General features: G+C 33.6%; 1 protein-coding gene across 1 annotated transcript in view; it reads right to left on the bottom strand.

Annotated features, from left to right (window-relative positions):
- Nucleotides 1-27,374, bottom strand: part of Dync2li1 (dynein cytoplasmic 2 light intermediate chain 1) — a 29,489-nt gene that overhangs the window by 1,229 nt on the left and 886 nt on the right. The window contains exons 2-12 of the mRNA XM_076833122.2: nt 26,180-26,297; nt 21,822-21,856; nt 18,620-18,689; nt 15,971-16,059; nt 11,950-12,136; nt 10,788-10,856; nt 10,134-10,211; nt 7,532-7,608; nt 6,904-6,974; nt 4,092-4,189; nt 3,573-3,665 (exon numbers count right to left, since the gene is read on the bottom strand). Coding sequence (XP_076689237.1) covers nt 3,573-3,665; nt 4,092-4,189; nt 6,904-6,974; nt 7,532-7,608; nt 10,134-10,211; nt 10,788-10,856; nt 11,950-12,136; nt 15,971-16,059; nt 18,620-18,689; nt 21,822-21,856; nt 26,180-26,297 — 985 coding nt within the window. The remainder of the gene's footprint in view (nt 1-3,572; nt 3,666-4,091; nt 4,190-6,903; nt 6,975-7,531; nt 7,609-10,133; nt 10,212-10,787; nt 10,857-11,949; nt 12,137-15,970; nt 16,060-18,619; nt 18,690-21,821; nt 21,857-26,179; nt 26,298-27,374) is intronic.

Raw genomic sequence — 27,374 nt, 5'->3', positions numbered from 1 at the left:
TATGTATGTATTTGGTTAGTTTGTTTGTTTTTGTATTGAGAATTGAACCAGAGATGATATACCATAAACTAAGCTTCATCCTTAGCACTTTTTATTTTTTATTTTGAGATAGGGTCTCACTAAGTTGCTGAAGGCCTCACTTAGCTGCTGAGGCTGGTCTCAAACTTGCAAATCCTCCTGCCTCAGCCTCCTGAGTTACTGGGGTTACAGACTGCACCACTGTGCCTGCCCCCCCCACTCTTTTTTAATTTAAACAAAAATATAGAAAAGGGATAGAAAGGTTCAGCAAATGCTTTCCATATTCATATCCCCTAAAATCAAGAATGCTTTAAAACTAGAGGTATTTTAAAAACTAAAAAATATTGGAGTGTTTTCTTGTGCCCATATGAAATGTGGCAAAAGACAGACCTCAGAGATAGAATCAGGAGAGACCCTTGGTCTGCAGAAAAGATAAAAGGGGTTTTCCTACAATCTGACCTGTGAGGACTGGTTTCACAGGTCAGGAGGATCTCCATGCATCTGCAGGGACAAGGAGCAAGAGAGATTCTGAACAGGAATCATAAAAGAAATACTTTATTACAGAGACTTACAATAATGAGATATTAAGGAACACCGCCATGGGATGTCTCCTCTCCACTGGCAGATTATTTGGGGGTAGAATATGGATACATCTTTTTTGCCTAATGATTCAATAGGACTTGGGGCTTTTTTGGAGGCTTGAGTGTTGGAGAAACTGAATGGAAGTCATGAGTGTGCCTCTCCATCCTAGAAATGGTACAGTCTAATTTCACTGCAAAAACTTAGAGGCCATGAAAATAATTTTGATTATATTTCTGGTAATTATTTAGACCATTAATAATAGGGCATAGGTATGGGGGAGTATCAAGAGGAGGATAATATCTGGTCTCCTGCAGGCTAGGGCCAGTCCTCACTCATGGGTCATTTCATTATATTTTAATGAAATATGGCGCCATCCTCATCCCAAGAAGAAAAAGAATCAGAAGCAACTGTTTGGATTAAAGGTACGTAGGCACAAAACACACAGACTAGACTGATTTACAGGTATCTTCAAAGCCGGGATACACTTTTATGTAATTCTGGAACACAATGGGTATTTAAAATTTAGAAGTAGGTAAATCATTTTTTTCCTTTTAAATGAATATCATTGCTCTGAATGTCAAATCAAATAAAATCTAAAGAGTATAATGCTACTTTCACTGAAAAATTTTATGTAGCAATAATCATATTAAAAAACCAAAGGAAATACGAAGAAAGAGCAATAGACAATTGGCTAGACTTTCACCAAATGTGGACGATTTCTTCTATAGGCTGTATCAATAAAACTAGCAGTGACTCCATACTGCCTACATAAAAATGAAAGTGTATATTTAAATGTTTAGAAGGAAATCGATAGGAATCTTCCAAAATTAATCTTTAGAGAATTGTCTTAAGTCAGCTGTGTATATCAGCACACAATTGGAAACAACTTATGGTCCTGTAAGTCCTTTGAAAGCACATGAAATAGTATTAAAATTTAAAATTCTGGACATCAGAATGTCAAATTTTAGATATCAATTAAATAATGAAAGCATTAAATAGTAATCATTATAGTATTTTTAAAACAAATGCATAAATTTATTAAGGAATGTAAATCCTGTGTGCAAGATGAAATCAATTCATCTGCCAAAACAAGAATGAAATTGGCTAAGAGGCAAAATTATTATTACTTTTCAGGTTGGCTTAAAAAAATCTAGCTAATGTATATTTTTTAAGTAGATTATAACAATTATTGATCTAATAGCAGTGAGGTACCAGAGTCAAGTGAAGAATGATACCTGCACCACCGGGTTGCCTCTCAGTTCCCTTAGGGAAGATAGCTTTCAACGTGAACACTCACGATGCTCAGAAATAACCTTGTCCTTGAATAATACCTACGCAGGTTAACAAAATAAATGTGGTCACTATGCAATATAAAGAGATACTCATCAATAATGGAAGTTAATCATTGACTCCTAAATATTAATCCAGGGTTGACTTCCAACAGATCTCTACAGCCAGGGTACATATATAAGGGTAATAACAAGGGTTATAACAGGGTACATAACAAGGGTTATGTGAGGTCATTTTACAGTCTCTCCAAATGCTTCTCACCTTGCTATAGCTACAAAACCTTCTAAATAGTCATGACATCATTTTCAAAAGTCTTCCAGACTACTTTTAAATTAAGTTTTTGCTTACTTTTCTATGACTCCTTATGGTGAAAATAGAGTGCTACGAAAAATACCCAGGTCACAGCTCCCAGCAGACAGCTGCCTTCAAGTTACCTTTGCAACAGTGTGACTGCCTGAGTCACACAGGCTGTCAGGGCTTTCAATTTAGAGTGCTTGCTGACTCTGCAGTGTCTTATTTTATCAAACTAAGGGGAGATCTGAGAAAAGTCTAAATGTATTATTTAGTCTTAGTAACTTTACCAACTCTTGTTTTCTTACATCAGACTTGTATATTACAATGGGACTATGTAAATGGATGGCGTTGGAGAAGATGACGCTCAGTGAAGTTAGCCAATCCCAAAAAAACAAATGCTGAATGTTTTCTCTGATATAAGGAGGCTGACTCATAGTGGGATAGGGATGGGGAGCATGGGAGGATTAGATGAATTCTAGATAGGGAAGAGGGGTGGGAGGAAAAGGGAAGGGGCAGGGGATTAGCAAGGGCGGTGAATGTGACGGACATCATTATCCAAAGTACATGTATGAAAACTCGAATTGGTGTCAACATACTTTGTATATATAAACAGAGACATGAAAAATTGTGGTATATATGTGTAATAAGAATTGTAATGCAAAAAAAAAAAAAAAAACCTCAAAGTACATGTATAAAGGCAAAAATAAAATTAAAAAAATGGGACTATGAAGGGCTGGGGCTGGGGCTCAGTGGTAGAGCGTGTGCCTAGCATGTGTGAGGCACTAGGTTCAATTCTCAACACCACATATAAATAAATGAATAAAATAAAGGTCCATCACCAAGTAAAAAAAAAAATTTTAAAAAACAGACTATGTAGGCATATATGGAATGGCAGCCTCTAAATTTAAGCATAGATACTATGTTCTGTCAGGTAGGTTTATGTGCTTTCAGACTAAAGTCCTTAACTGGACAAGATAATTTTTTCTAGTACTAGCAAAGTATAGGTATGTCTGAATGTCCTAATGAAAAACAAAACCTTTCAGATAATCACATGAGAAAGAATATTATGAAAGTTTCTCAGCAACCAGGTAAGAATCACTACCTAAGAATCACTACCCATCTTTAACATTAAAAAAATCAGAAAACTGAAAAGAGATACATGAACATTAAGTCATCTCTGGGTGGTGGAATGACAGGTGATTTTTAAACTACTTCTTTATGCATATCAGGATTTTTTTCCTACAGTGCAGATGTAATATTTAAATAATATTGAAAGTAAAAAAAGATGACAGGTAAATACACTGAAAAAAAATAAGGAATTCCCAAGGCATTCCCGATTCTGTAATAAAATGAAAGGAAATTAAGTAAATCTTTAGGATAATAAATACCTGATCCTTCTGGATTCTCATCTCATCAACTTCACTTTCAGCATACTGAGGATCTCGTGCTGGGTCCTTGATATCTTTTAGTGTGTTGATACTCTGAAATTACAATTCTCCAAATCATTTCACACCCATGACTCCTTAATGGCTACCATCTAACAAACCAAGCTCCAACCCTCATCCTGACATTGAAGCCATTCTAAGTCAAGTTTTCATCATCATTTGAGGCCCATTTGAAAGTCCTCCAGGTTGTCTTGTCTCTTTCCCTTTTCAGATGCTGTTGTTCTCTGCTCTAACAGCTAAAAATCTCTGTTTGAAAACAGAGAAGATCCCATGTCTGGCTCATATTTCAACCTCCACAGAGCCTTATTTACAATAGATTTTTTAAAATAAATGTTCACTCAATTTTTGAGCATGAGAGATAAAAACAAAGTTACCATAGTAAGTTATAGGAAATAGTAATATTTCCTGTAACTGTTTAATAGTGCTAAAAATTCTTGCTTTAAAAAAATTAGAAATAAATACCTTTGGTGGAAAGAGCTTTTCATACACCTTTTTCCACAATTCCATTGGTGAGTGGGCATGAAGCTTTCCAATGTCATTATCAGAAACAGGAGGAGACCCTGAAATTGAAATCTTTACTCCAAATGACTGCATCTCATAAAAATACAAATTTTAGATCACTCATTTCCCAACTCCCTAATATAGTCATCAATAAAATTTACTCCTACCCAGTCCAACAAGCCACTGGAAGATTCTACTATTAGAAGAGAAGGCGAGAAGTGATGAGGAAGCAGCAGTTTTCATTTTCTACACTCCCTATACCCATCCCAAATACACCAAATCTTCTTTCTTTCTTTCTTTTCTTTCTTTCTTCCCCCCGCCCTCTCTCTTTCTTTCTTGTAAAACAGTTTTTTCCATGTCATATCCACATATATGTGAATGCATAGAAACTCTGGAAATATATAACAAACTTGATCCTTATGTATTATATATACTATTTTAGCTTTATTATGAGGAGAATGCATTTATATATTGCTTGTATAATTTAATTTGAAAAATTATAAAATTTGATGCTATGTTCTAGCAATTTTCTATCTATAACCTGAGTTTTTAAAATTCTATGTCTTCATCATTATGTTTACCAAAACTGTTGATCTTTCAATACCTCCTTTCCACTTTGGTAGGATATATTGATCTTATTCAGCTTTTCCAGATATTACTTGTACTCCTCTCTCTGTGTATGTGTGTGTTTATTAAGTTCTACACTATTTTATCATCAGGTCCACAGTACAGACACTGAATATTTCTACTACCTCAAGGAACACTTTGTCATAATTTTATAGGCATGCTCAACATGCTCATTTTATAGGCATGCTCCCAAGCCCTCCCCTGACTTCTCCACCCACAGTCCTTTTTCTACCCTAGGACACATACCAATCTAACCACTAAAACTTTTTCATTTCAAAAATTTTGTAGAATTGTAACATTGTATATAAGCCTCCCTGATAGGCTTTTTCTAATTTAGTATGATTCCCTGGAGATTCATCCAGGTTGTATCGACAGTTTGCTCTTTTTTTTTTTTTTTTTTTTTTTTTAATAGTGGAGTACTATTCTATGATACAGATGCAATTCATTGTGTTTAGCCAGTCACTTACTGAAGAACTTCTGGGTTAATTCTAGTTTGGGGTTAGTTTTACAGATAGAGCTGCTAGGAACACATACATTTTTTCATGAACATAACTCTGGGAAAAATGTCCACTAGTGCAATTTCTGAACCTTATGGTACATATTTGCTTAATTTTTGAAGTTTTCAGAGGGCCTACTATTTTATATTTCTATCTGCTTTGTGTGAGCGATCAGTTTTTGGTATTCTCACCAGTATTTGGTAGTATCACTATTTTTAATTTTAGCAGTTTGGGTAAGTGGTTTCAATTTGCATTTTCCCAACTAGTGATATTAAACACCTTTTTATGTCCTCTTCAGTGAAATGTCTGCTCATGTCTTTTGCCCCTTACCTCCTCTTTTGTTCTTTTTTGGTACTGGGGATTGAACCCAGAGGTGCTTTACCACTGAGCCCCATCCCTATCCCTTTCTAATTTTTTAAATTTTGAGACAGTTGCTGAGGCTGGTCTCAAACTTGTGATCCTCCTGTGTGCCACCATGCCTGGTTTTCTTTTACTCATTTTCTACTTGGATTTTTAAAAACTGAGTTCTTCATATCAAAAATAGTCAAAATAGTAGTCCTTTGGCAGATAAGTGGTTCAAAAATATTTTCTCCAAGATTGTAGCATGTCTTTCCATCTCTTCCATGGCCTTTCATTGAGTAAGAGTTTTTAGTCTGATGAGGTCTAAGTCCTTGGTTAAAAACTTCAATAATTATCAACCCTTTTCAGATCTCCAATGTTTACATAGGCAAAAGAATTTCATTGACTATCTAGATAGTAGCATTATCTACTGTCAATACACACAATGATCCTCAGTACTACTAAAATTGGCATTAATTATAATTATAAAAATCAGTCTCCATGACTGCTCGTAGGGCAAAACCACCTTTATTCCTTTCATTCCAATTCAGTCTATAATCTCATTACAAAGATCTCTACATTTGAAGTCAAGTCATCTTCACTTGTGCAGGTCATGGAAGATGGGAATTATAAGAGAGAACTAGTGTCTATTAGTATGTTAAAATCAAACCATGCCACCTCCAAAGTATAAAGAATTGCAAGGCTCAAATATTTTCGGAGAAAACAGCTTTTGTTTAAAGATAAGGGGCTTGATATATAAACTCTTCAAGTTCCTTTTTTTGTAAAAGACTATGGAATCTCTGAGTTTAGGAAATATGGCTTTTAGATAAGGCAACCTATTTTTATGATGAAAAATTAAGACACAACTAATTGGTACAATCCCTTCAATCTCTTATTTGCTCATTACTTAGAACATAGCTTTGAATTTCCTGGCCATCCTATACTTATGGTTTTTTCTAAACTCAAGAAGCTAAAATGTAAAAGATCAGGATATCACTTAGGGAAAAAAAAAATGTGTGTGTGTATGTGTGTGTGTGTTTCTTTGTTACTTTTTCTTTTCTTTTTCTTTTTTTTGAATGGAATAAAGATTAGAAATCAGCCTCTTATATGGTGACATTCCTTCTACCACAAATATGTCAATGTGCTACATGGTGCATCAACATTGTGTTTACAGAATAAATACATTCAAAATAACCATAATGATAATGAAACCAGACATGGTGGTACATTGGAGATGAAGTACACATGGTGTAGGATAAAATCAATAAGTAATTAAAAAAAGACTGAATAATCTTAATAAGTTCACCAACCTATTTGACATAAAGAATCCAATCCTGCTGTGATAAACAGTGGTTTATTCTGATCCACACATATTGATTTACTACAGAGAGAAGAAAAGATTCTAATTTAGTTTAGCAATCAAATATACTGCCACACTCTACTGTAAACATCAGAGTCAAGTTTTATATCTAGTCACTGATGAGAGAGAGCATTGCCCAAATGAACAAGTAAGTTTCAAATTAATAAATTTCAAAAATTAAAGTATAGCATGAATAAAACTTTTAAAGGGAAAGAAATGACAGACCCATTACCACCTAAATCAAAACCAAGAGAAATGGCAAAGCTAAGAAAGAAACATACTAAAAGTTTCAATTCTATTTCAAGTTAATGTAAGAGTAATAACAAAGGGAGGGCTACTAAATTAGGGGGAAAGAGAACAAAAAGTGTAATAGTATCAACTTATTCTAGTTTCAAACAAATATTTAGTTGTACAATTTGAGAAACAGTTAAGCAATGTAAGAAGCAGGAAATGATATGAAGTTGTCCCTTTAAGAACTATTATTCAGGGAATTTTGCCAGTCAAGGAAAAAATAATATAATCAGATATGGCAATAATATCAAATAAAATAAGAAATATAAGAAACACCTTAACAGTACCTTTTATCAATGCCAAATGCCAACTGGTTGATAACGCCACGTATTTTTAGTAATAGAGCTTCTGATTTACTGGTAAACTTAAAAAAAAAATCCAGAAGAATAAATTATAGGCTCTGCCTTTCAATCACAAAAACAGGTAAAATAAATAAACCTTTGAAGAAGTACAGAAATAATTATTGGCCCAAAAAACATATGACTGGGCAAAACAAAATTTGAATAAAGAAATCTTGATCACTTTAACTCATTCTTCAAACTTCATGAGTACATGGTGTGGAAAGGACTTGTTTTAATTCACTAATCATTTTAGCTACTCAAATGGATCACTATTATTGTCAAAGACTTTTTAAAATGCACGTCTGTGTGTGTGCACATACTCTTATTATGGTCTAGAAGAAAAAAAAATTACCAACATGCATTTGTGTTGGTTAGAAAACAAGAGGTATATATAAAAATTAACTTTCACATAGAAGGGCATATTGCCACCTTCAAAACAGTCACCATGGGAGCTGCAGACCGGTCCAATGACACTGAAGCTCACTAAAATGATTTTTAAACTTCTCTTCTGAATTGCCTTTGGAGCCTGAAAAATAAACTACTAGATATTCTCATTGGTGTCAAGTTTTATATCTAGTCACTGATAAGAGAGAGCATTGCCCAAATGAACAAGTTAAGTATATAACCTGGTATATAACCAGGATAACTACCACCAAAACATTTTTGGAGGATTAAAGGAGATAGATATTATTAATAATTAAGCTCTCACATGAGTGAAAATCAGGACATATGTTTACCTTACAAATCTTTTCATTTTAAAAGATACCAAGTCATTCAGAATGTCATTCTGGCCAAACCAGAATGACTAAGATGCAGAGAAGTAGAAAACAAACTTAAAGGGGAAACAACCTTAAACTGCAATGAAATATAATTATGAAACAAGGACATAAATTTTCTAGTTTTTACTAATAATTCTATAAGATAACCTCCATTCTGGAATAAGTATAAGGCTCCCAAGGAAAGTATTACAAATGTATAAGATTTGATATATTTATTTAAAAGAAAGCTCTGGAATAATTTTAATGCTTCTAATAAGTGTTTAAAACTATTGGGGCTGGGGTTGAGCTCAGTGGTGGAGTGCTTGCCTAGTACATGTGAGGCACTGGGTTCAATCCTCACCACCACATAAAAATAAATAAAATAAATGTATTGTTGTGTCCATCTACAACTAAAAATATTTAAAAATATATATAAAGAGAAAACGTTAATTGAATCATTAACTTTAGTTGGAATATATTTATTTTTATTATATTATAATCAATACAATTCTAATTATGTTATTTATTCTATGGGAGAGGAATAAACTCAACCACAAATATGTTTCATAGAGATTAGGATTTGGAGAAAATTAAAAGTTTAACTCAACTCCTTCAGCTGCTAAATCAATCACCTTATCTAAAACAGCCTCATTATTTCCCAAAGCAATTCATTTCATTTTTAGATAATGGAAGTATTAGAAAGTTCTATCATATTTTGAGTAAATTGTCTATACTGATTTTTTCCTAAATAGTATAAACATTTCCAAATTAATCTGTCAATTAAGATATAAGCAAATACTGTTCAACTTAATAAATAAGCAAATACAATTCAAATAAATACTGTTCAAACATTAGGTGATTTTAAGAAAACATCTATTAAAACATATTTGGAATGTTCTGAAAAATTAAAATTTAAAGTCTATTGTACATATATGTATATATATAAAATATAATAAAATATATATTCTCAGTCACAACAGTCTAGCCATGAAAGCAAAGGGCTAGACCCTGGTGTCTAAGTTGCTCTGAAAACTTTGATTTGAAGGGAAGAGAGATGTGTTAGGCAAGTGCTCTGCCATCAAGCCACATCCCCAACTAGACCTTTTCTTTAAAAGATTTCCAGCAAAATTTGATTGTGCCATGGAAGATAATGATAACAGTAATTACAACAACCAATACTTATTGAGTAATACTTTGTTCCAGACCTTGTGCTAGATATTGCATGTGTATTCCCTCTGTTAATACTCACAAGAATTCTATGAAAAAGGTACGTTTTTATATATTTTACCCCAGAGGAAAGTGAGGCTTAAGTGAAATTAAGTGACTTACCTAAAAGCACATGACTAGTAAATGGTCACCTTGAGATTTGAACCCAGGTAACATTAGATGATTTCAGAGTTCATGTTTTTAACTTCTACAACAAACAGCACTTTTTTTAACTCAAAAAATAACATTGCTAAAATTTTTTTAAAGGGCATAGAGATTCTAATTCTTAATGGAAACTAAAAATGAATAAACACACAGTCAATTTATCTCTTAAAACTTATTGGGATTTATGGCTATAAGCAATTTAGAACTTTTGCTTCAAACAGAGGGGAGGCCATACAGCTGAGTGTGTTCTCACACTACCCAGCACTCTGTATGTAGAGGTCTTTGGCAGTAGCAAGAGGAAGGGAGGGAATGAAGTATCTTAGGCAAAGTGTTTATTGTTCATAGCTGTGTATCAAGGTGCTAATTTTTCCAAATTGGATACACACCATTCAAGCCCAAAGGGTAGGAAATATACAAACCATTAATGATGCTCCATAATAATGTGCAACAAATCGAAGTGTCTTGCATATTACTTTTCTCTTCTCAGAGTCAAAATCCTATAAAAATCATTTATTAAAAAGAAAAAAAAACAAGTTGAGAGAACTAAATATCTGTAACAGGAAGAGCAAATTATTAAATCAGATTCTTTCTTTCTTTTTTTTTTAAATCCACCCTGAGGGGCAGGATTCCTCACCTTGATATTTGTTTCTATCAGCTGCAGCCTTCTAGAGCTACAGCTATCAGATCTTTTCTTTGTTTAAACACTTAGCTCAATAGAATTCAGATATAAGCACACATTTTATAGTGCACAATACCCTAAGGATTCTCTGACAAGCACAGATAAGAAGAAACTAATTTTCTACTTCCTTTAATTTAAAAGTTGGAAAGTAGTCCTATCCCCTCAGTGGGTTGAAGACTCATTTTTTTAAATCTTTCGTGTCCCCATTCTAGCCACTATATTTATTTTCTCTGTTCTAACTACATTTTCTTTTCCAAAATCTTTAAGATGTATGACTCCTTAAACTACCCCTCCCAGAGCTATTTTTTTTATTTCATCATTATTTTTCCCTCTCCCCCATTAAGCAAGCACAGCTCTGAGTGTACAACAAATAGTTGGAATTGGGAGAGATTACCTGAAAAATATCATATTTACTTCCAATTATGACCAGAGGTATTGGAAATGGGTCAATTAATTCACGATCCTGTTAATAAATGCATTTGATTAATTCATTATAAATATTACTTGCTATGTGCTCAGAAATTTCAATTGACTTCCAAAAGAATACCATTTTCAGTTTCTTCATAGATGTTCATTTTGCTTGCTATAGAATCTGTTCCAATATTATCTTCACTTACTAAGCTGTATTTCTTAAGAATTAAATGAGAAATAGCAATTCCCTTAAGTACTATGATATTTATTATTTTGCATGTTCTGCCCTTTTAAAAATTTTTATTTTATTTTTTTTAGTTGTAGTTGGACACAATACCTTTATTTTATTTATTCATTTTTTTGTGGTGCTGAGGATCGAACCCAGGGCTTTGCACATGCTAGGCGAGCACTCTACTGCTGAGCAACAACCTCAGCACCTGCATGTTCTGCCCTTTTGTTTTCTTATGCAACACATCACCTTTAGGAATCTTTTTTCTATTTTGTGTTGACTGTTGCAATAGCGTTTATACTGCACGGATTCGTTTTGTTCCTATACTGTCTGTGTAAGACACAGGCATATAAACTCTGAGCAATAGAAAATGCTGCTTCTAGTTCTCTAGATGATGATACTTAGAATTGTATTTAGAGAATCTGTATTACCATCATAGCAACTTTGTGATTTAATTGGTTGTCAGATAATCAAAAGATACTGAATATGTGACAGACACTAAATAAATGTAAAGTATAGAGTGATGATGAAAACTGTTGTAACTCTACTTCTTGCTTAAATTGGAAGCTCCACCTAGTCTTTGCCAGGTGACTTTTGCACAGTCTGTTTTTTATCTTCACTTTACAGAGATTATAAAATCAATATCAAACTACTACTTTAAAACTCTATTTCTTTTGACTGGTGTAATATGCCATAACAATCACAGCAGATGTCTAACAAGAAGACATAAGAAATCTTCTTCCTTGTTTTGCTCTAACTGAGGTTTTATTAAATTGCTATAATTTTCCAGTGAACAAGTTCATTTACATCAAATGAATTTCAAGTCATGCATAAAAATCTAAAGAAGTTGTTTGTGATGCTATCTTCACTATGTTATGGGGCTTAGGATTCCAGGAATAAACCCACAGCAACTCACTGGATGGTCCTTTGGCATATTACTCCACATTTTCTGCCTCAATTCCGAAGCTGCTTTAGAATTTGTCTTTCCCAATTTCATTATCACTTTATCAACATGGCTTTTTGTGGCTTTCAGCAGATTTTCCATGGTGGGCCAAAGGTCATTCGGCTTTGAAAGATCCAAAACAAGAACAATAGAAAATGTCCTAAAGAAAAAAAAACATGCTTAAAAAAAAAAGACTCAAAATAATGACCATTTGAAATCCTAGTGTACTGAAAATTATATAAGAATAACAATACTATAGCTGAAGAAAAAAATAGCATTATTCTAAGACAAAAAAAATATGAGTTTTAGTCTTCTGAATTCCAATGCTTTTCTCTAATGATATTTCAGTGTTAAATTGGTAGTGGCATGAAGTGCAAATAGAGATGCTGCCAGCAATTGGACCCAACAATAGATCAGATTTTACTGTGTGCTCCAAAGAAGGAATGCAAAAACATGACTAAGAGTGGTGAAGAAGAAGGAAATAGATTCATTGATGGGCCTTGCTAGGAAACACCCAATTTATTTAATCTTTTCAACAATCCTTTCTAGAAGACATTATCATGTCCATTTATGGATCTGAAGTCTGAGGCATGAATTCATAGATATAAAATTACATGTCTTCCTGCTATACCATTCTGCCTCTCTGAAAGCACACCTGTGACCACAAGATAGACCACCACCATCACTGCATACATTTGTATTCTATCATGCCCATGAAATATAAATCTAAACTAATCAACCAAAAAACACACACTTAAGAAATGGGCCAATAAGCACCTGAAAAGATATTCAATATCATTAATTATTAGGAAAATGTAAACCCAAACCACAATGAGTATACAGAAACCTCAACATAATAAGTATTGCTGAGGATATAGAAAAACTGGAGCTCTTGAGCATTGCTGGTGGGAATATATAATGGTGTAGCTTATGTGGAAAACAGCAATGGCAGCACCTCAAAAAATTAAACAGAATTAGCATATGATTCAGCAATTCCATCTGGGTATATATCCAAATACTGGAAGCTAGAATTTGGACAAATATTTGGATACCAATATTCACAGCAACATCATCCACAATTGTCACATACTAGAAACAACCCAAAGGTCTGTGGTGTAATATGCCATAACAATCACAGCAGATGTCTAACAAGAAGACATAAGAAATCTTCTTCCTTGTTTTGCTCTAACTGAGGTTTTATTAAATTGCTATAATTTTCCAGTGAACAAGTTAAACAAATGGATTAAAAAAATGCAGTATATACCTAAAATGGAATATTAGTCAATCTTTAATAGGAAGGAATTCTGACACAGGCTATACAATATGAACGAATCATAGAAAGTAGAATGATGCTTGCAAGGATTGGAGGAGGGGAAAATAGGGAGGTATTGTTTAATAGATAGATAGCTTCAGTTTGGGTTGATGAAAATGTCTAGAGATGGATGGTGGTGATGGCTGCACAACAATGTGAACAAATATAATATGACCAAATTATATACATAAAATGACTAAAATGTAAATTTTATGTTATGAATATTTTGTCACATTAAAAACCAAACATACATAAACCTAGGAGTATTTTAGAAAATGCTCATAATAAGTATGCAGGCATATTCTTGATCAATATGGCTAACATTCTTCTAGGAGTCATAACAAGAAATTATATGTTACTTAGTTATTTTTGCTTAGGTCAAGCAAACCAGTTATTTTGTGTAATTTGTGCAAAACAATAACTATATTCTGTGCAGTTGTTCTAAACTCAGAAAGTAGTCTCTTAGACATCAATTATCAAATTTTTCTATAAAATCACTGTTATTATACTGTCCAGCCAATCATTTTTATGTCAATTTAATAAGCTCACAGTTTTGTGTGATGATAAAATACTATAATAAACACAGTTTTTAGTAGTAAAAAACTAATTTTATTTTCAGGGTTTTAGTATGGTTATATTTGAAAAAAATATTGGCTATAGTTCACTTTTTATTGTAGTAAAATGTATATAACATAAACATATGTTATTTTTTTTAAATTAAAAATAACTTTGTTTCAAACAAAGGTAAATGGATTGCTCAATTTTTTCCAAGATTAAAATTCTTGTTTCCACTACTTTGGAAATACTTATGTTACTTTTAACCTATTTCATAGCAGATGGCAGCTAAAATTTAAACAACAACAACAAAAACCAGGGAATCAGACCACAGGAAATGTTCTATTATAAATTATCTGAAGTCTGTGGAAATGTTCAATACATTTATAATTATATGAGCAGTTATTTCAAAGATAAACAGTATCTAATAGCATTTGGCAATATATTATTTTCTCAAGTTGCTGGGCTCTGTCCAATAAAAAGAAATCATGTGTCAAACTAATTCCAGTCAAACAATGCTCTGAGATTAGCAACTACATTAAGAGTGAAATGTTTTCTATGAATTCTTTGACCATTAATCAACCCACTTTGGTTCCAGGCCTATGATTCCCTTTCCCTCTATTCAATATAACCCTGACCCTTTCTCTCTCCTAAAATGGGTTCCAGCTGCCCTAGAGTTCCAGGGAAAGGAAGGTCGAGATCTCACAAAGTGAGATTATAAAGAAGCTGTGGAATGACTTCATTTCCTATAGAACCCAGAATTTCCACAAGCCCATCAGGAAAGGGTCTCGGGTCTAGAGAAGAGGAGGTGATTTAACAAGTTGGGGTCAGAACCAAGCCAACTGACAACACAGGGAAGAGCAGGCCTCTGTGTTTCCATCCTTTCAACCTCTGCCAGGCAAAATGGCAGCTTGGGTTGGCTCAGCCCATTCCCACCCTCACCACATCTTCTTAGCCTCCAGGAACTCTTCTAATTCCCTGGAAGCTCTGCCTAACTCTGTGAAAGAAAGGCAAATAAAAAACAATGTAGTTAGGAGCGGGAGCTGTGGCTCCATGGTAGAGTGCTTGCCTAGCATGTGTGAGTCACTGGGTTCTATTCTCAGCATCGCACATAAATTTACAAACACTGAAAAGACTGGAAGACATAGCTCACTATGTTAACAGTGGTTATTTTCTATGCAATTCTGGGTTTTCTTATTTTGTATCTTTCAGTATTTCTCTAGGTTTTCTATATGTGTATACATCACATTTGTAATAAGCAACAGAAAGTAAATTATATTTTACTAAAAGAAAAATATCACTGGGCAAATAAAGTCAACATTATCTGTATCCAGCTGCTCTGGAAAAACAATTGTCCTGTTAATAAAAAATAATTCCATACTCTAAGGCTCTTAATGCCTGAAATGGAACAAATACTTTCCAAGCCCTTTGTATCTGGTCCAGGCAGCAGTAATGGTTTGTGTTAATCTCTGACAAGAATAAGATATTTCAGATTTTTAAAAAATGTGTTTCTCTTGGCTAAGATCAGTTCCCAGGAACATTGTGAGCAATGTCACAATTTTCCACATCTGATTTGGCCAACATGTGGGAGTCATTGTCAGGAAAACACCACCAAGAGTTTTGAGGTTTTCCCCTAGATTCTAGTTCTTTAAGGTCAGCAAGCAGAGAGACTTTCTCCTGCAATAGTCTTCCTTTAGATGAAGCTCAACAATGTTACAAGTTACATTCAGGATACACTTATACTACCAGAGGAAGAAAAAGCTCAGAGCTGAATTAACTCACTTTGAGATGAATAATGAAAAGAATTAAGCTTTTCAAATTTATTTTTGCAAATGAATTCATTGTCCAAGTATTATTTGACATATTTTTGTTGTTGTTGGTAGCAGGCTTGCAAAATACAGCACCAGTGGGGATGCCAGCCATCTCACTCCAGCGCAGGCCAGGGCCTTGTTTCTTTCAAAACCTTTTTTGGAAGCATTACAGTTCAAGTACATAAAGAGAAAGTAGGCATAATCCTTTAACAAAATAAAAGTGTCCCCCAAAATCATGACTCACAAAAGCCTACTCACATTCATGCTATGGACACTCCTGTGTGCTCACAACACTTCCTGGAGCTGGCTTGCTTACCGTAAGGTGTCACTTGTGATTGGTATGCTGATTAAGTCCAATAAAGAGGTTCCTCCACCTAGTTCCCAAAAGTGAGCAATATCTTTTGGCTGAAAAAAATTTTGAATGAAGTTTTTTATTTCTTGAATATTAAGTGCTTCTTATACTTCATTAGCACCTACCAGTATTAATTACAAATACAAAATATTGCAGTCCTCAATCAACCCTTTCTTGGCAATCGAAACTCTCTCCTTTCTCTATCCCATCCCTCAAAATGCACCAAAGCTTCTATCTAAAGAACAAAGATGAGCGGGTGCAGTGGCACACACCTGTAATCCCTGTGGCTCGGGAGGCTGGGGCAGAAGGATTGAAATTCAAAGCCAACCTCAGCAACAACAAGGCACTAAGCCACTCAGTAAGACCCTGTCTCTAAATAAAATACAAAATAGGGCTGGGGATGTGGCTCAATGATCAAGTGCCCCTGAGTTCAATCCCCAGTACAAAAAAAAAAAAAAAAAAATTCAAAGAAGAAAGATGAAACAGTAAGAACAAGTTGTCTATGTGTTCATAATGCCAATTCTGGTAATATCCTAATAGAAGACATACTTGCTGCTCCAATTTTGCAAATATCACATGTAATATACACTTAAATTTTAAATAAAATTAACCAGTTGAATATATTTGGTATTCCAGATAGAAATAAAATAGCTGAATAGGAAATATCTCATTAGGAAGACAGAATCTCACAAAATGAATTACACATACAGATAGGACTTGAGGAAAAGGGACAGACACATGGCTGTCTTGCCTGCAGATGAAGATGACCTGAGCAAAAGCATCAGCAGAGGCTAGGCCTGATTTCCACGGGGAATCTGACAAGTGCCACTGATGACAGCAATTATAGATGGCAGGACTAGATGAGGGTTTAGCTTTTCTGCTTTTCATAGGACTCTTAAAACTAGCAGGGGATTGACAGGGCTGGGCAACCAAGTAATTTGAAAATAAGACTTTCCACTATATAAGCACCTTCCTAAACTGCTAGCTAATGGCATCTCCGTTTCTGCCTTGAAGTTGAGGAGTCTTCAGGCCATCAAAACTGTTTAAGGGGCAAAGAGCATTTGTTTAGAATTCTTGAGGAATATTAAATCTGAGAAAGACATGAAGTTTTCATAATAAAAACAGAAATGTCCCACACTATGGTACAAGGTTTAGAGGGGGGACAAAAAGTGAAAAAGAATCCTATGGGTTTTTATGTATCTGCTACCATGAAGAGTAGATGGTCAATAAAGCAAGTTTTAGATGAATATATATAAATTCTCAATTCATAATCTCTAAAGTTGTCTTACTGTGTTGATATTTGAATCATTAAAGTTTGTGGAGAAAATAATTTATCATTGGAAAATCTCCTTCGATGCACAATTTTGATGAAGGGAGTTTTTAGAACTCTTCTCAAAAGTTAAGCTTGTAAAAGTGGTTTCAATGTTTCCAATGAAAAGGATGATTATATTTCTAGGCTTATCATTCATGTTAGAATTCATATAAATCACAAAAACCAAGTCTTCCTGCATCTCAATAGATTACTTTCCCTTTTTTTTTTTTAATTTCAGTTTTAATAGTCAACTTTTGTTGGTGGATCCAGGAAGCAATAGCAGACAGTTCTGATTCTTTGTGCTCTAATGAGCAAATATTTGGACTAGATCCAGTTTTGTTAAGGGAATAGTGGGATCCTGTTCTAGATTTTTCTTCCATAGACCTAACTTTATTTAAGACGTGACCCTTTTTCATGAGAGAACTCCAAAAGAGATTCTACTTAGGAATTTCCCCCCAAAACACATATTATTATAAGCTCTCCCTCTATCCTGAATGAGTTTGTAACATTCCTCTGAAGAGACACTTTAAAGAAGTGAAAAATAGCAATAAAATCAATTAGGTATTATATAGTACCTATAGTACTGCCAAGTTGGTTTTTTTTTTTTTGGTGGTGCTGGGGATTGAACCCAGCATACCAGGTAAGTTTTCTATCATTGAACTACATTCCTCACCCTGTATTTGTTTTTGAATGCTAATAATTTATATTTTTGAAGAGTATATTTCATGAACAATTCACGGGTCATACCCATCATTTAGCATATTTTTATACTCACAATATTATTCTCATTTGAAAAACAGAAAAACTTGCCAGGCATGGAGGAGCACATTTGTAATCCCAGCTCCCCAGGAGGCTGAGGTAGGAGGATCAAAGGTTAGAAGCCAGAATCAATAATTTGAGACTCTGTCTCAGAGTAAAAAAAGAAAGGGCCAGAAAGTAGCAAGGTGTTAAAGCACCCCTGGGTTCAATTCCCCATATGTAGAGAGAAAGAAAAAAAGAGAGGCAAAGAAAGAAAAAGTCACATTGACACATTAATACAAGTAGGCCAAAGAACTGTACAATAAAGTTGCAAAGAAATTTTATTTTAGCATTTTAACACATAACAAATAAGAAGGCTAAAATATTTTCAGTTTGGACCAGCTTCACAGCAGCTGAAGTACATTTAAAGTTTAACAGTACATAGCCAGGACACATACAAATAGGTATGTTTACTTATTGTAGATAGAAAAGATAAAACCAAATTGGCATCATTTCTTCCTCCCCACCAATGGCATAGTGATGTCACTTAAAAAAATACTCACTGTGTTATGTCCTTTTGCTCTTCTTCCGTACGTATATTCCAAAGCTAAGGTTGGTTTTGCTGGCTCATCCCTACATAATGAAGGCAGATGGTATTACCATAATGGATGGCATTAGTTTCTTATGCTATCATCTTACCTAATTCATTTATGGTTCCTCCTAAAAACTTCATAAATAGTTACCTCGAATAACACCATTGAAGTAGAAATTAATAATTTTTATATAAGAAATAAAGAAGCCTTTCAAAAATCATCTTTGTGGATTTAAGTGTTAGCTGCAGAAGTGAAAAATGACATCTGAATGTTGTGGCAGCCCTTGTTGAGATAAGCAGAGTAGGCAATGGGGTTGACAGTGTCAAAGGTCATGTTGGGGCACAAGCTCTTCATGTCTAGGCCATGTAGGAAGCACTGCTTTAGTGTAGGGAACAAAGGATCTAGTCACTATCAATTTAATGAATATTAACAAATGATTTGGAAAATATTATTTGATAAACTATCTATATTATAGTTTATATTGCCTGATAAGCCATTTTATAGTATTATTTTATTTAGTTAGTTTTTATTAGAGTTAAAATGCATAAAATAAAATTAATCATCTTTATCATTTTTAAGTGAAGAGTCAATAATATAAAATATATTCATATTGTTGTGCAACCAATCTCCAGAACGTCTCTTCTTGCAAACCTGAAACTGCACACCCAGAAATCAACAATTCTCATTGTCACTCCCTGAGTCCCTGGTAACCACCATTCTATTTTCTGTTTCTATGAGTTTGACTACTCTAGATACCACATGTAAGTGAAATCAGATAGTTTTTGTCTTTAGGTGACTAGCTTATTTCACTTAGCAAAATGTTCTTAAGGTTCATCCATGTTGTAGCATGTGGCAGGATTTCTTTCTTCTTCAAGGTTGAACAATATTGATAAAAAATATATTTTTAGTTTAGAGAACAACAACAAAAACATCCAATTTTTAAATTTGTGATTTGTATATTTACTAAATATATCTTTATATTTAGTTATATTTCCTGGCAGAAATCTCCTTTCATGAAGCAGAAATGCTGCTTTTAAGACAAAATTTATAAAATCTGATATCTTTTTTCTTTTTTTGGTACTGAGAATTGAACCCAGGGGTGCTTAACCACTGGGCCACATCCCCAGCCCTTTTTATATTTTATTTAGAGACAGGGTCTCACTTAGTTGCTAAGTGCCTTGATAAGTTGCTGAGGCTGGCTTCGAACTCTAGATCCTCCTGCCTCAGCCTCCTGAGCCACTGGGACTATAGGTATGTGCCACAGTGCCCAGCTGGAAAATTGTCCTTTTTCTATTAAGGAATTAAAATTAATGTTTTTCAATTCAATGTAGTAGTTTATAATATTTCACTAATGTGTATCAGATGATTTATTTACTATGAAAAACATCTAGGAATGTGACCTAAGGAGAATCATGATTCCTGGACCTTGTATGATGACATAGGTGTGAGTCTGAACAGCTTCTTCTAAGAAATAATTTTGCTGGTGAAAGGATTTATCTGAAGACAGGATTCTACTATTTGTATTTATAATATTTTTCAAACACATGATGTTTCTTGATCGGATTTATCTGAAGACAGGATTCTACTATTTGTATTTATAATATTTTTCAAACACATGATGTTTCTTGATCCTAAAGACCAAATCCTATCTCTTTTGATGTTTTTTTGAGAGTTAGAAAAAAAACATACATTAGATTGAAAGGAATAGAAAAATATCTTCTAAAATTGATAGGGAGGTTTCTCCTTATCAATTTCCTGCAATTCTACCACTCTGAATCCCCAAACTCAATCTGATGACATGCTTCTACAGTATAAGAGGTTAGGAAGGGTATAAAACAATTGGAAAAAATGTATAGTTTAAGAACTAAAATTGTGTTTCAAAATTTATCCCTAATGACAGAACTTACTGAGAAATGAGAAATTTAAATGAATAGAGTATATTTAATGAAAAATATGCATAGTGTACTTAATGAAAATTACACAGTAGATTTTTGAAAAGCTATTAAAAAGTGAGAAGATATACCTTATAATATGATAACAAATTTAATATGTTAACATGTTGATTTACAAAATTAACCCATAAGTTTAATAAAATTTCCTTTTAAAGCAAAAAAAAAAAAAAAAAAAAATTTATCCCTGAGCTTCTTTTTTACCACCCACCCCCATTTATGGAGAAGACAAAGGGGAATGAAGAGAAAGGAGGAGAGATGGGATAAGGAAAGACAGTGGAATGAAACTGACATAACATTCCTATGTATATATATATATGAAGATACCACAGTGAATTTCACCATCATAAACATCCACAAGAAAATAATTTAAAAAATAACTCTTGGTAAATGGCAGAAAGATCAATAGAGGGAAGCGAACAGGTGATGGAAGGAGGAGAAAGGAAGGAGAAGTACTGAGGACTGAATTAGAACAAGATATATTCCATGCTTTTCTAACTATGACAAATGGAACGAGAAGTTTGGCTCATTTGTGTACAATGTGTCAAAATGCATTCTGCTGTCACGTGAACAAAAAAAAAAAAGGAAAAAAGGATTCTATTTTCATGTATACCTAAAAAGAATCAATAAAAATAATAAAAAGTATCCCTGAGAAACTCAGAGATTACAATTATTGTTCAAATAATCATATATTAAGTAGAGTAAAAATAATTTCAATACCAAAGCAGCATAGCCAAAAAAAATGTAAGTACTTTTGTAGGCTAGGTAACATTTATGATAACATTTCTCCCTCAAATAGGAAAATTTAGTATCAATAGTATATTTTTTGGCTTGTCATCATTTTTATCCCTAAAGGGACTCTTATAAGTTATACTGAGAAGGCATTAATAATTAAATATTTTGTACTGGCGTGGTGGCACAAGCCTGTACTCCCAGCAGCTCAGGAAGTTGAGACAGGAGGATCACAAGTTCAAAGCCAGCCTCAGCAATAGCAAGGCACTAAGCAACTCAGTGAACCCTGTCTCTAAATAAAATACAAAGTAGGGCTGCGGTGGTTCAGTGGTTGAGTGCCCTTGAGTTTAATCTCTGGTACCCACCCCCTCAAAAAAAATATTTTGTTTGGGTTTCAAAATCATTCTCCTTCTGTATAAAGTTAGAACTGAATTTGCCTTGTACAACTAGAATAAGCATAAATGTAGTCTAAAGGTTAACATAACACTTACCTGTCAAGACACCTTAGAATAATAGTAGTCTTCCCCTGGAAATTCAAAAAGAAAGAATACTGTATTAATGTCATCCATATGTAAAATTTTATTAGTATTCATAATTGCAGCTCAAAATAGCTTTTTTTAAAAAATCACTTGAATGATAAATTACCTGGAAACTAGAAACTTTCAGAATTGTTCTATAGTTTGATAAGTAGAAAAAGTTAACTGTCAACTTTCCATCACAGTGTAACTACACTGCTATTATTATAATTACAAAGCCCCACAGATGACAAATATTAGCAAATCATACCTCACTTTAGTGGTCAACTTGGCAGCTGTCTTAAATTTTCTCTCTACTCAACAATGCTAATTATTGGTTAAGCTGATGATTAGTGTCTTCTAAAATGTTTTCATTCCAATTGTTGAAGTGGAAATAAAAAAAAAAAAGATAACATACAAATAAAGGACATGTTGCAAATATGTTCTAAGTAGGCATTTCAGACACTGGGTTAGAACACTTTGTTTTAATTCTAAAGGATGTACTTATTTTAAATTCTTTTTAGGAGTCAGTGCTAGCCAATCTTTGCCACTAACCATGAAACTTAACCTGAATCTTATCCAGAGACCAGCTAGTGATTTAAATCTGTGTGTGTGTGTGTGTGTGTGTGTGTGTGTATAGTAAGAATTTTTTTTTTTAAACAAATGACCCTTCATAAGAAAACAGACAAAAAAGGAACAGCAGGGAAAGCTCTGCTGGAGGAAACACTGGGGCTCCAAGGAAAATAGTTTGGAATATCATGGATTGCCAAAAACCCAGTACATTTATATATATATATATATATATATATATATATATATATATATATATATATATATATTTCTTTTTTTCTAACCAAAAAGCCTATAATTTTTACAAAAAAATAATAAATTATTCCAGATTATATGTGAAATCTGCTCAAATTCAATTTTTAATGAGATATATAAAGAATTGAGATTAGTATCAACACAGAATATTATGTAAAGGTATTTATTGACCGGTATTATACTCAGCTATAAAGCTAGAAACAACTTAGAAGTCCCAAAATAGGGGACTGCCTAAATTGACTATGGTAATTCACATATTGGGAAAATATGCAGCTGTTAGCAATGACAATGTAGAAATATATTTACATGGTAAGGCATGCATAATAAATCAACATGACCCTGTTTTCAGTTAAAAATCTTTTCCCAATATGTCGGAAGAGATACACACACATATTGAGAGAAATAAACACAAATAAATCAATTTAGAGGGACATAACTATGTTAATAATGATTGTTCCTAGCTGATGAATTTGCAGGAAATTTATTTTTTAAAGAAAATTAGAATTTTCTGATTTTCCTAAACTGAACATGTATCATACGTAGTTTATTTTAAAATTTTTAAATGAAGACTACATTACCTAAAATGTAATGTACTTCCTGTTTTTCACCATAGCATTTGTCTCCTGGTATTATCATTGCTATGAAAGTATTTAGTACCCAAGTTCCTTCACAGTAGGAAATGTACTTCAGTCTGGGGTTGTGACTCAGTGGTAGAGCACTCGCCTAGCATGCATGAGGCACTGGTTTCGATCCTCAGCACCAATAAAAATGAGATAAAGGAATTGTGTCCACCTATAACTAAAAAAATAATTTTTTTTTTTTTTTTTAGAGAGAGAGAGGTAGAGAGAGAGAGAGAGAATTTTAATATTTATTTTTTAGTTATCGGCGGGCACAACATCTTTGTTTGTACGTGGTGCTGAGGATCGAACCCGGGCTGCACGCATGCCAGGTGAGCGCGCTACCGCTTGAGCCACATCCCCAGCCCCCAAAAAAATAAATATTAAAAAAAGAAAGAAAATATCTTTTATTCATTCCTGTATCCACAGTGCCAAGCAAGATACCTAGCACAAAAAAGGTGCTCACTGAGTGCCCTACTGAATGGATGCATACAAGATTGGAAGGAGCGATGGGAGGCAGCGAGGCTGTTGACTTCTTTGGTAACAGGAGACCACTACTGGCCAAATAATACAAGCATTAATTTCTTACCTTTTTTTATCTTTCAAAATAAATTAATACTCTGCTTAAAATACAGAATCAGGTACTTTTAAAAAATATCTCAAGGGAGTTCCCACATCTTCAAAAATATAATCAGTTTTAATTTACATTAACGAAAAGAAACAAAACAGCTTGTATATGCCACGTATTTTTATTAATCAAAAGGAGTGTGGTTTCAGGGACTGGGGCTGGGGCTGGGGCTCAGCGGTAGCACACTTGCCTGGCATGTGTGAGGCACTGGGTTTGATTCTCACCACCACTTATAAAAAAAATAAGTAAAATAAAGATCTATTAACAGTTAAAAAAAAAATTTTAAATCATGTTTCTTTGTTCATAGCTATTGTACAAACTGCACATTAAAAAAAAAGGAGTGTGATTTCACAAACAACACAAAGAAGTTGAGAACTATTACAGAGAGTGATTAATAGAGGCCAAGAGAAGGGTCATTTTGTGTGTGAGCATTTGTATACTAGAGTAGTACCATCTTCAAGGATAAAGAAGTAGCTTCTTTATGCAGACATTTTTCTTTGTAATAAAAATTTATTTGTAAGATTAAGACTAGTACTGGTTATGTTATCATTTATGTAAATTAATGTATGCACATACCTACATGGGAGCAGGATAAAATGTAGGAAGTTGTTAAACTATTATATCCAATATGAAAATCACTCTATGATGTTATATATTATCAATTGTAGGTTCATGAAATGAAATGCTCATATATTAGAGATGTGGTTCATATACTACATTGGATTAAAATTTAAAAACAAATGATTCCTATGATAATTTTATGTTAAATTCCGATAAAAGAAGTGAGCCAAATATGAAAACTTTAGAAAGTACAAATTAAAAAAACCAAAATAAAAATACAATTAAAATTTTACTATCCATATTTCTAATTTCTGTCTTTGCATATTCATATAGTTGAGATCATCATATAAAAAATTTACGTACTTTTTTTCAATTCATATTATTTTCTTTCATACTGGCAACATTATCTTTTTTTTTCAGTACTAGAGATTCAACTTAGGGCCTCACACATGTTAGGAAAGTACTCTACCACTGAGCCACATCTGTAGCCCATTTTATTTTGAGACAGAGTCTCACTAAGTTGCCCACCTTCCTGAGTAGCTGGCATTATAAGTTTGCACCACTACATCCAGCACTAATACCTTTTATGGTTATGTAAGTATTTCCCCAACAGATATAATCTGTGTAGATAATATCCCCACATGAGGGGTGTCTGGTTGTGCAAGGAGGGCCTTCTGATACACAGATGGAAATGAGAGAGGTGCCGAACATAGAGCCTTGCAGAGTTTAGTTTCTAAAAGCTTACCATTTGTCAATGCCCTTAAGTTGAAAGCATGAAGCACAGGAACTGAACAGTAAGGTGAACTCCAAAAAGACACCAGCTATGATGCTACTTGAATTTTAGTATCTTGGGTCTGGCAAGCCTTGACCCATTTTAGACAGTGTCACCACCCATTCTGCCTCCCAGGTGGGAATTCTGTGTGTCAAGCAAAGCTGTGTGAGAACATGATGCATCTCTTCCCACTCTGTGTGGTTACTTCCAAATGTTTCCATATACTTGGCTAAGAAATTTGACAGAGAGTGGGAGGGGGTCTCGCCCACAAATCAGTGGTCCAACAGAATTACTGCCTTATTTGCCCCACATTTAAAAAAAAAATCTTTGATAAACATCATTGCTACAATTAAATTATTCCTGAAAAGTGATTTCTAAAAGCTGTAACTGAATCCAAATATGAATATTATGAAAATAATGACTTATTGATTTATATGCTGACTTAGATATTTAAATGAATCCTGGCCTTTATACTTGAGATAGAAGATCTGAACATTTTTCAAATTACAAAAAAAAAATTAGTTCAAAATCTCTTTCTAAAGTTTTGTTTACTTTTATAACTTTTCCTAAATTACTAATAAGTGCTTTCTAGTAATAATTGCTTTCTAAACCACATTTGTCATCTGGTTAGGGAGGTGAAAATCTATACTTTTTTCCCTCCTTTTTTATTACAAGGGATTGAACCCATGGGCCTTTAACCACTGAGTCACATCCCCAGCCCTTTTTTATTTTTTACTGTGAGATAGGATCTCAATAAATTGCTGATGCTGGCCTCAAACTTGTGATCCTCCTGCCTCAGTCTCCTGAGTTGCTGGGATTACAGGCATGCTACTCAGTGAAATTATATTCATTTCTATTAAAGAATTACGAATAAATTTTGCCACTAGTGGTTAAATCATCTCAATGATTGGAAAAAGATTTAAAGCATTACCCCATTTTTACTGCCAATGAAGAAAACAGATTTTTCTCCAATTTCAACTCCATCACCTTCACTTCCATTACTTCCTCTTTTTTCTACTTCAGCTTTTGCAATTTCCCAGAGAGTCTCACTAGATGAGAAGCAGAGAAACAAACAGATCATTTTAATTATTTATTCCACGCAGGAAAATTTTATTTCAGTATGATTTATAAAAGAAAAAACTTTTTTCTGGAGAGAATAACTTGGTAAAATATCTGAGAATTAGTCAGATTTGTAATTTTTTTCCTTTGAACTAATACTGAAATTGATAGGCAGAACCTTTATCACCAGGCTTTGAAGTTTTCTTACTTTAGAGCTTTCTAGCAAGGTAAAAGACTGTAATGTGTTAGTTTCTCAGACACACATGAAGGTATGAGGACTTTTGGAAAGGTACAACTTGGGAATCACCAACACGTAAGTCATCTAGGAATATGGGAAGCACGCAAAACCAATGTGCTAAATAATCTTCGCTCCTTGAAACATTTCTTTTTGTATTTGTAATTATGTTTTTGACCCCAAATTTCTTTTTTAAAATGTGAAAGTATAAAGATGGAAGGGAACAATTCACCTAAAATTGTAAACATTTTGAAAACCACCTTTTCATTCCTCTTTATATAAAACTCTAAATAGGATTGTATCTTTTTTTTTCTTTTTAAGTCCAAGTGAAAATGCAGCACTATATTGAACTAAAAAACACAGATAAGACCTGATAGCTCCTAACCTGAATCTGCAGCTTTCTATGTATGTGAATTTTGGCAAATTACTTAGTCTCTACATCCTTCATTTCTTTATTAATTAAACAAATATTTATTAAGCACCTAATATATGCAAGCTTCCTTAGGCTCAAGTATGTTTCTTCATTTCTAAAGTGTAAAAAAAAAAAAAAAAAATAGCCAACTATTATAGGGTTGTCATGATTGTTACAATGTGATCATTCATTTCATTTAGGGTGTGGTCTATAAAAAAATTTAAATTTTTTGAGAGCTTTTAATAATTATTAGCCTAGAACCAGGAATAAAGAAGGAACCAAAACAAGAAAGTCAAAAACAGGAGTCCCTACATGTTTGCTCTAAAATTCATATACATTGATTTCCCAGATGAAGCCTCCAGGAAGTTCGTCTCGGCCTGTCTGCTCCCCAGTCCCACACCATTCTTCGAAATCATGATT

The sequence above is a fragment of the Callospermophilus lateralis genome, chromosome 14 (assembly GCF_048772815.1).
Source record: "Callospermophilus lateralis isolate mCalLat2 chromosome 14, mCalLat2.hap1, whole genome shotgun sequence".
In the NCBI taxonomy this organism is placed as follows: Eukaryota; Metazoa; Chordata; class Mammalia; order Rodentia; family Sciuridae; genus Callospermophilus; species Callospermophilus lateralis.
This window is presented reverse-complemented; position numbering and strand designations above follow the sequence as displayed.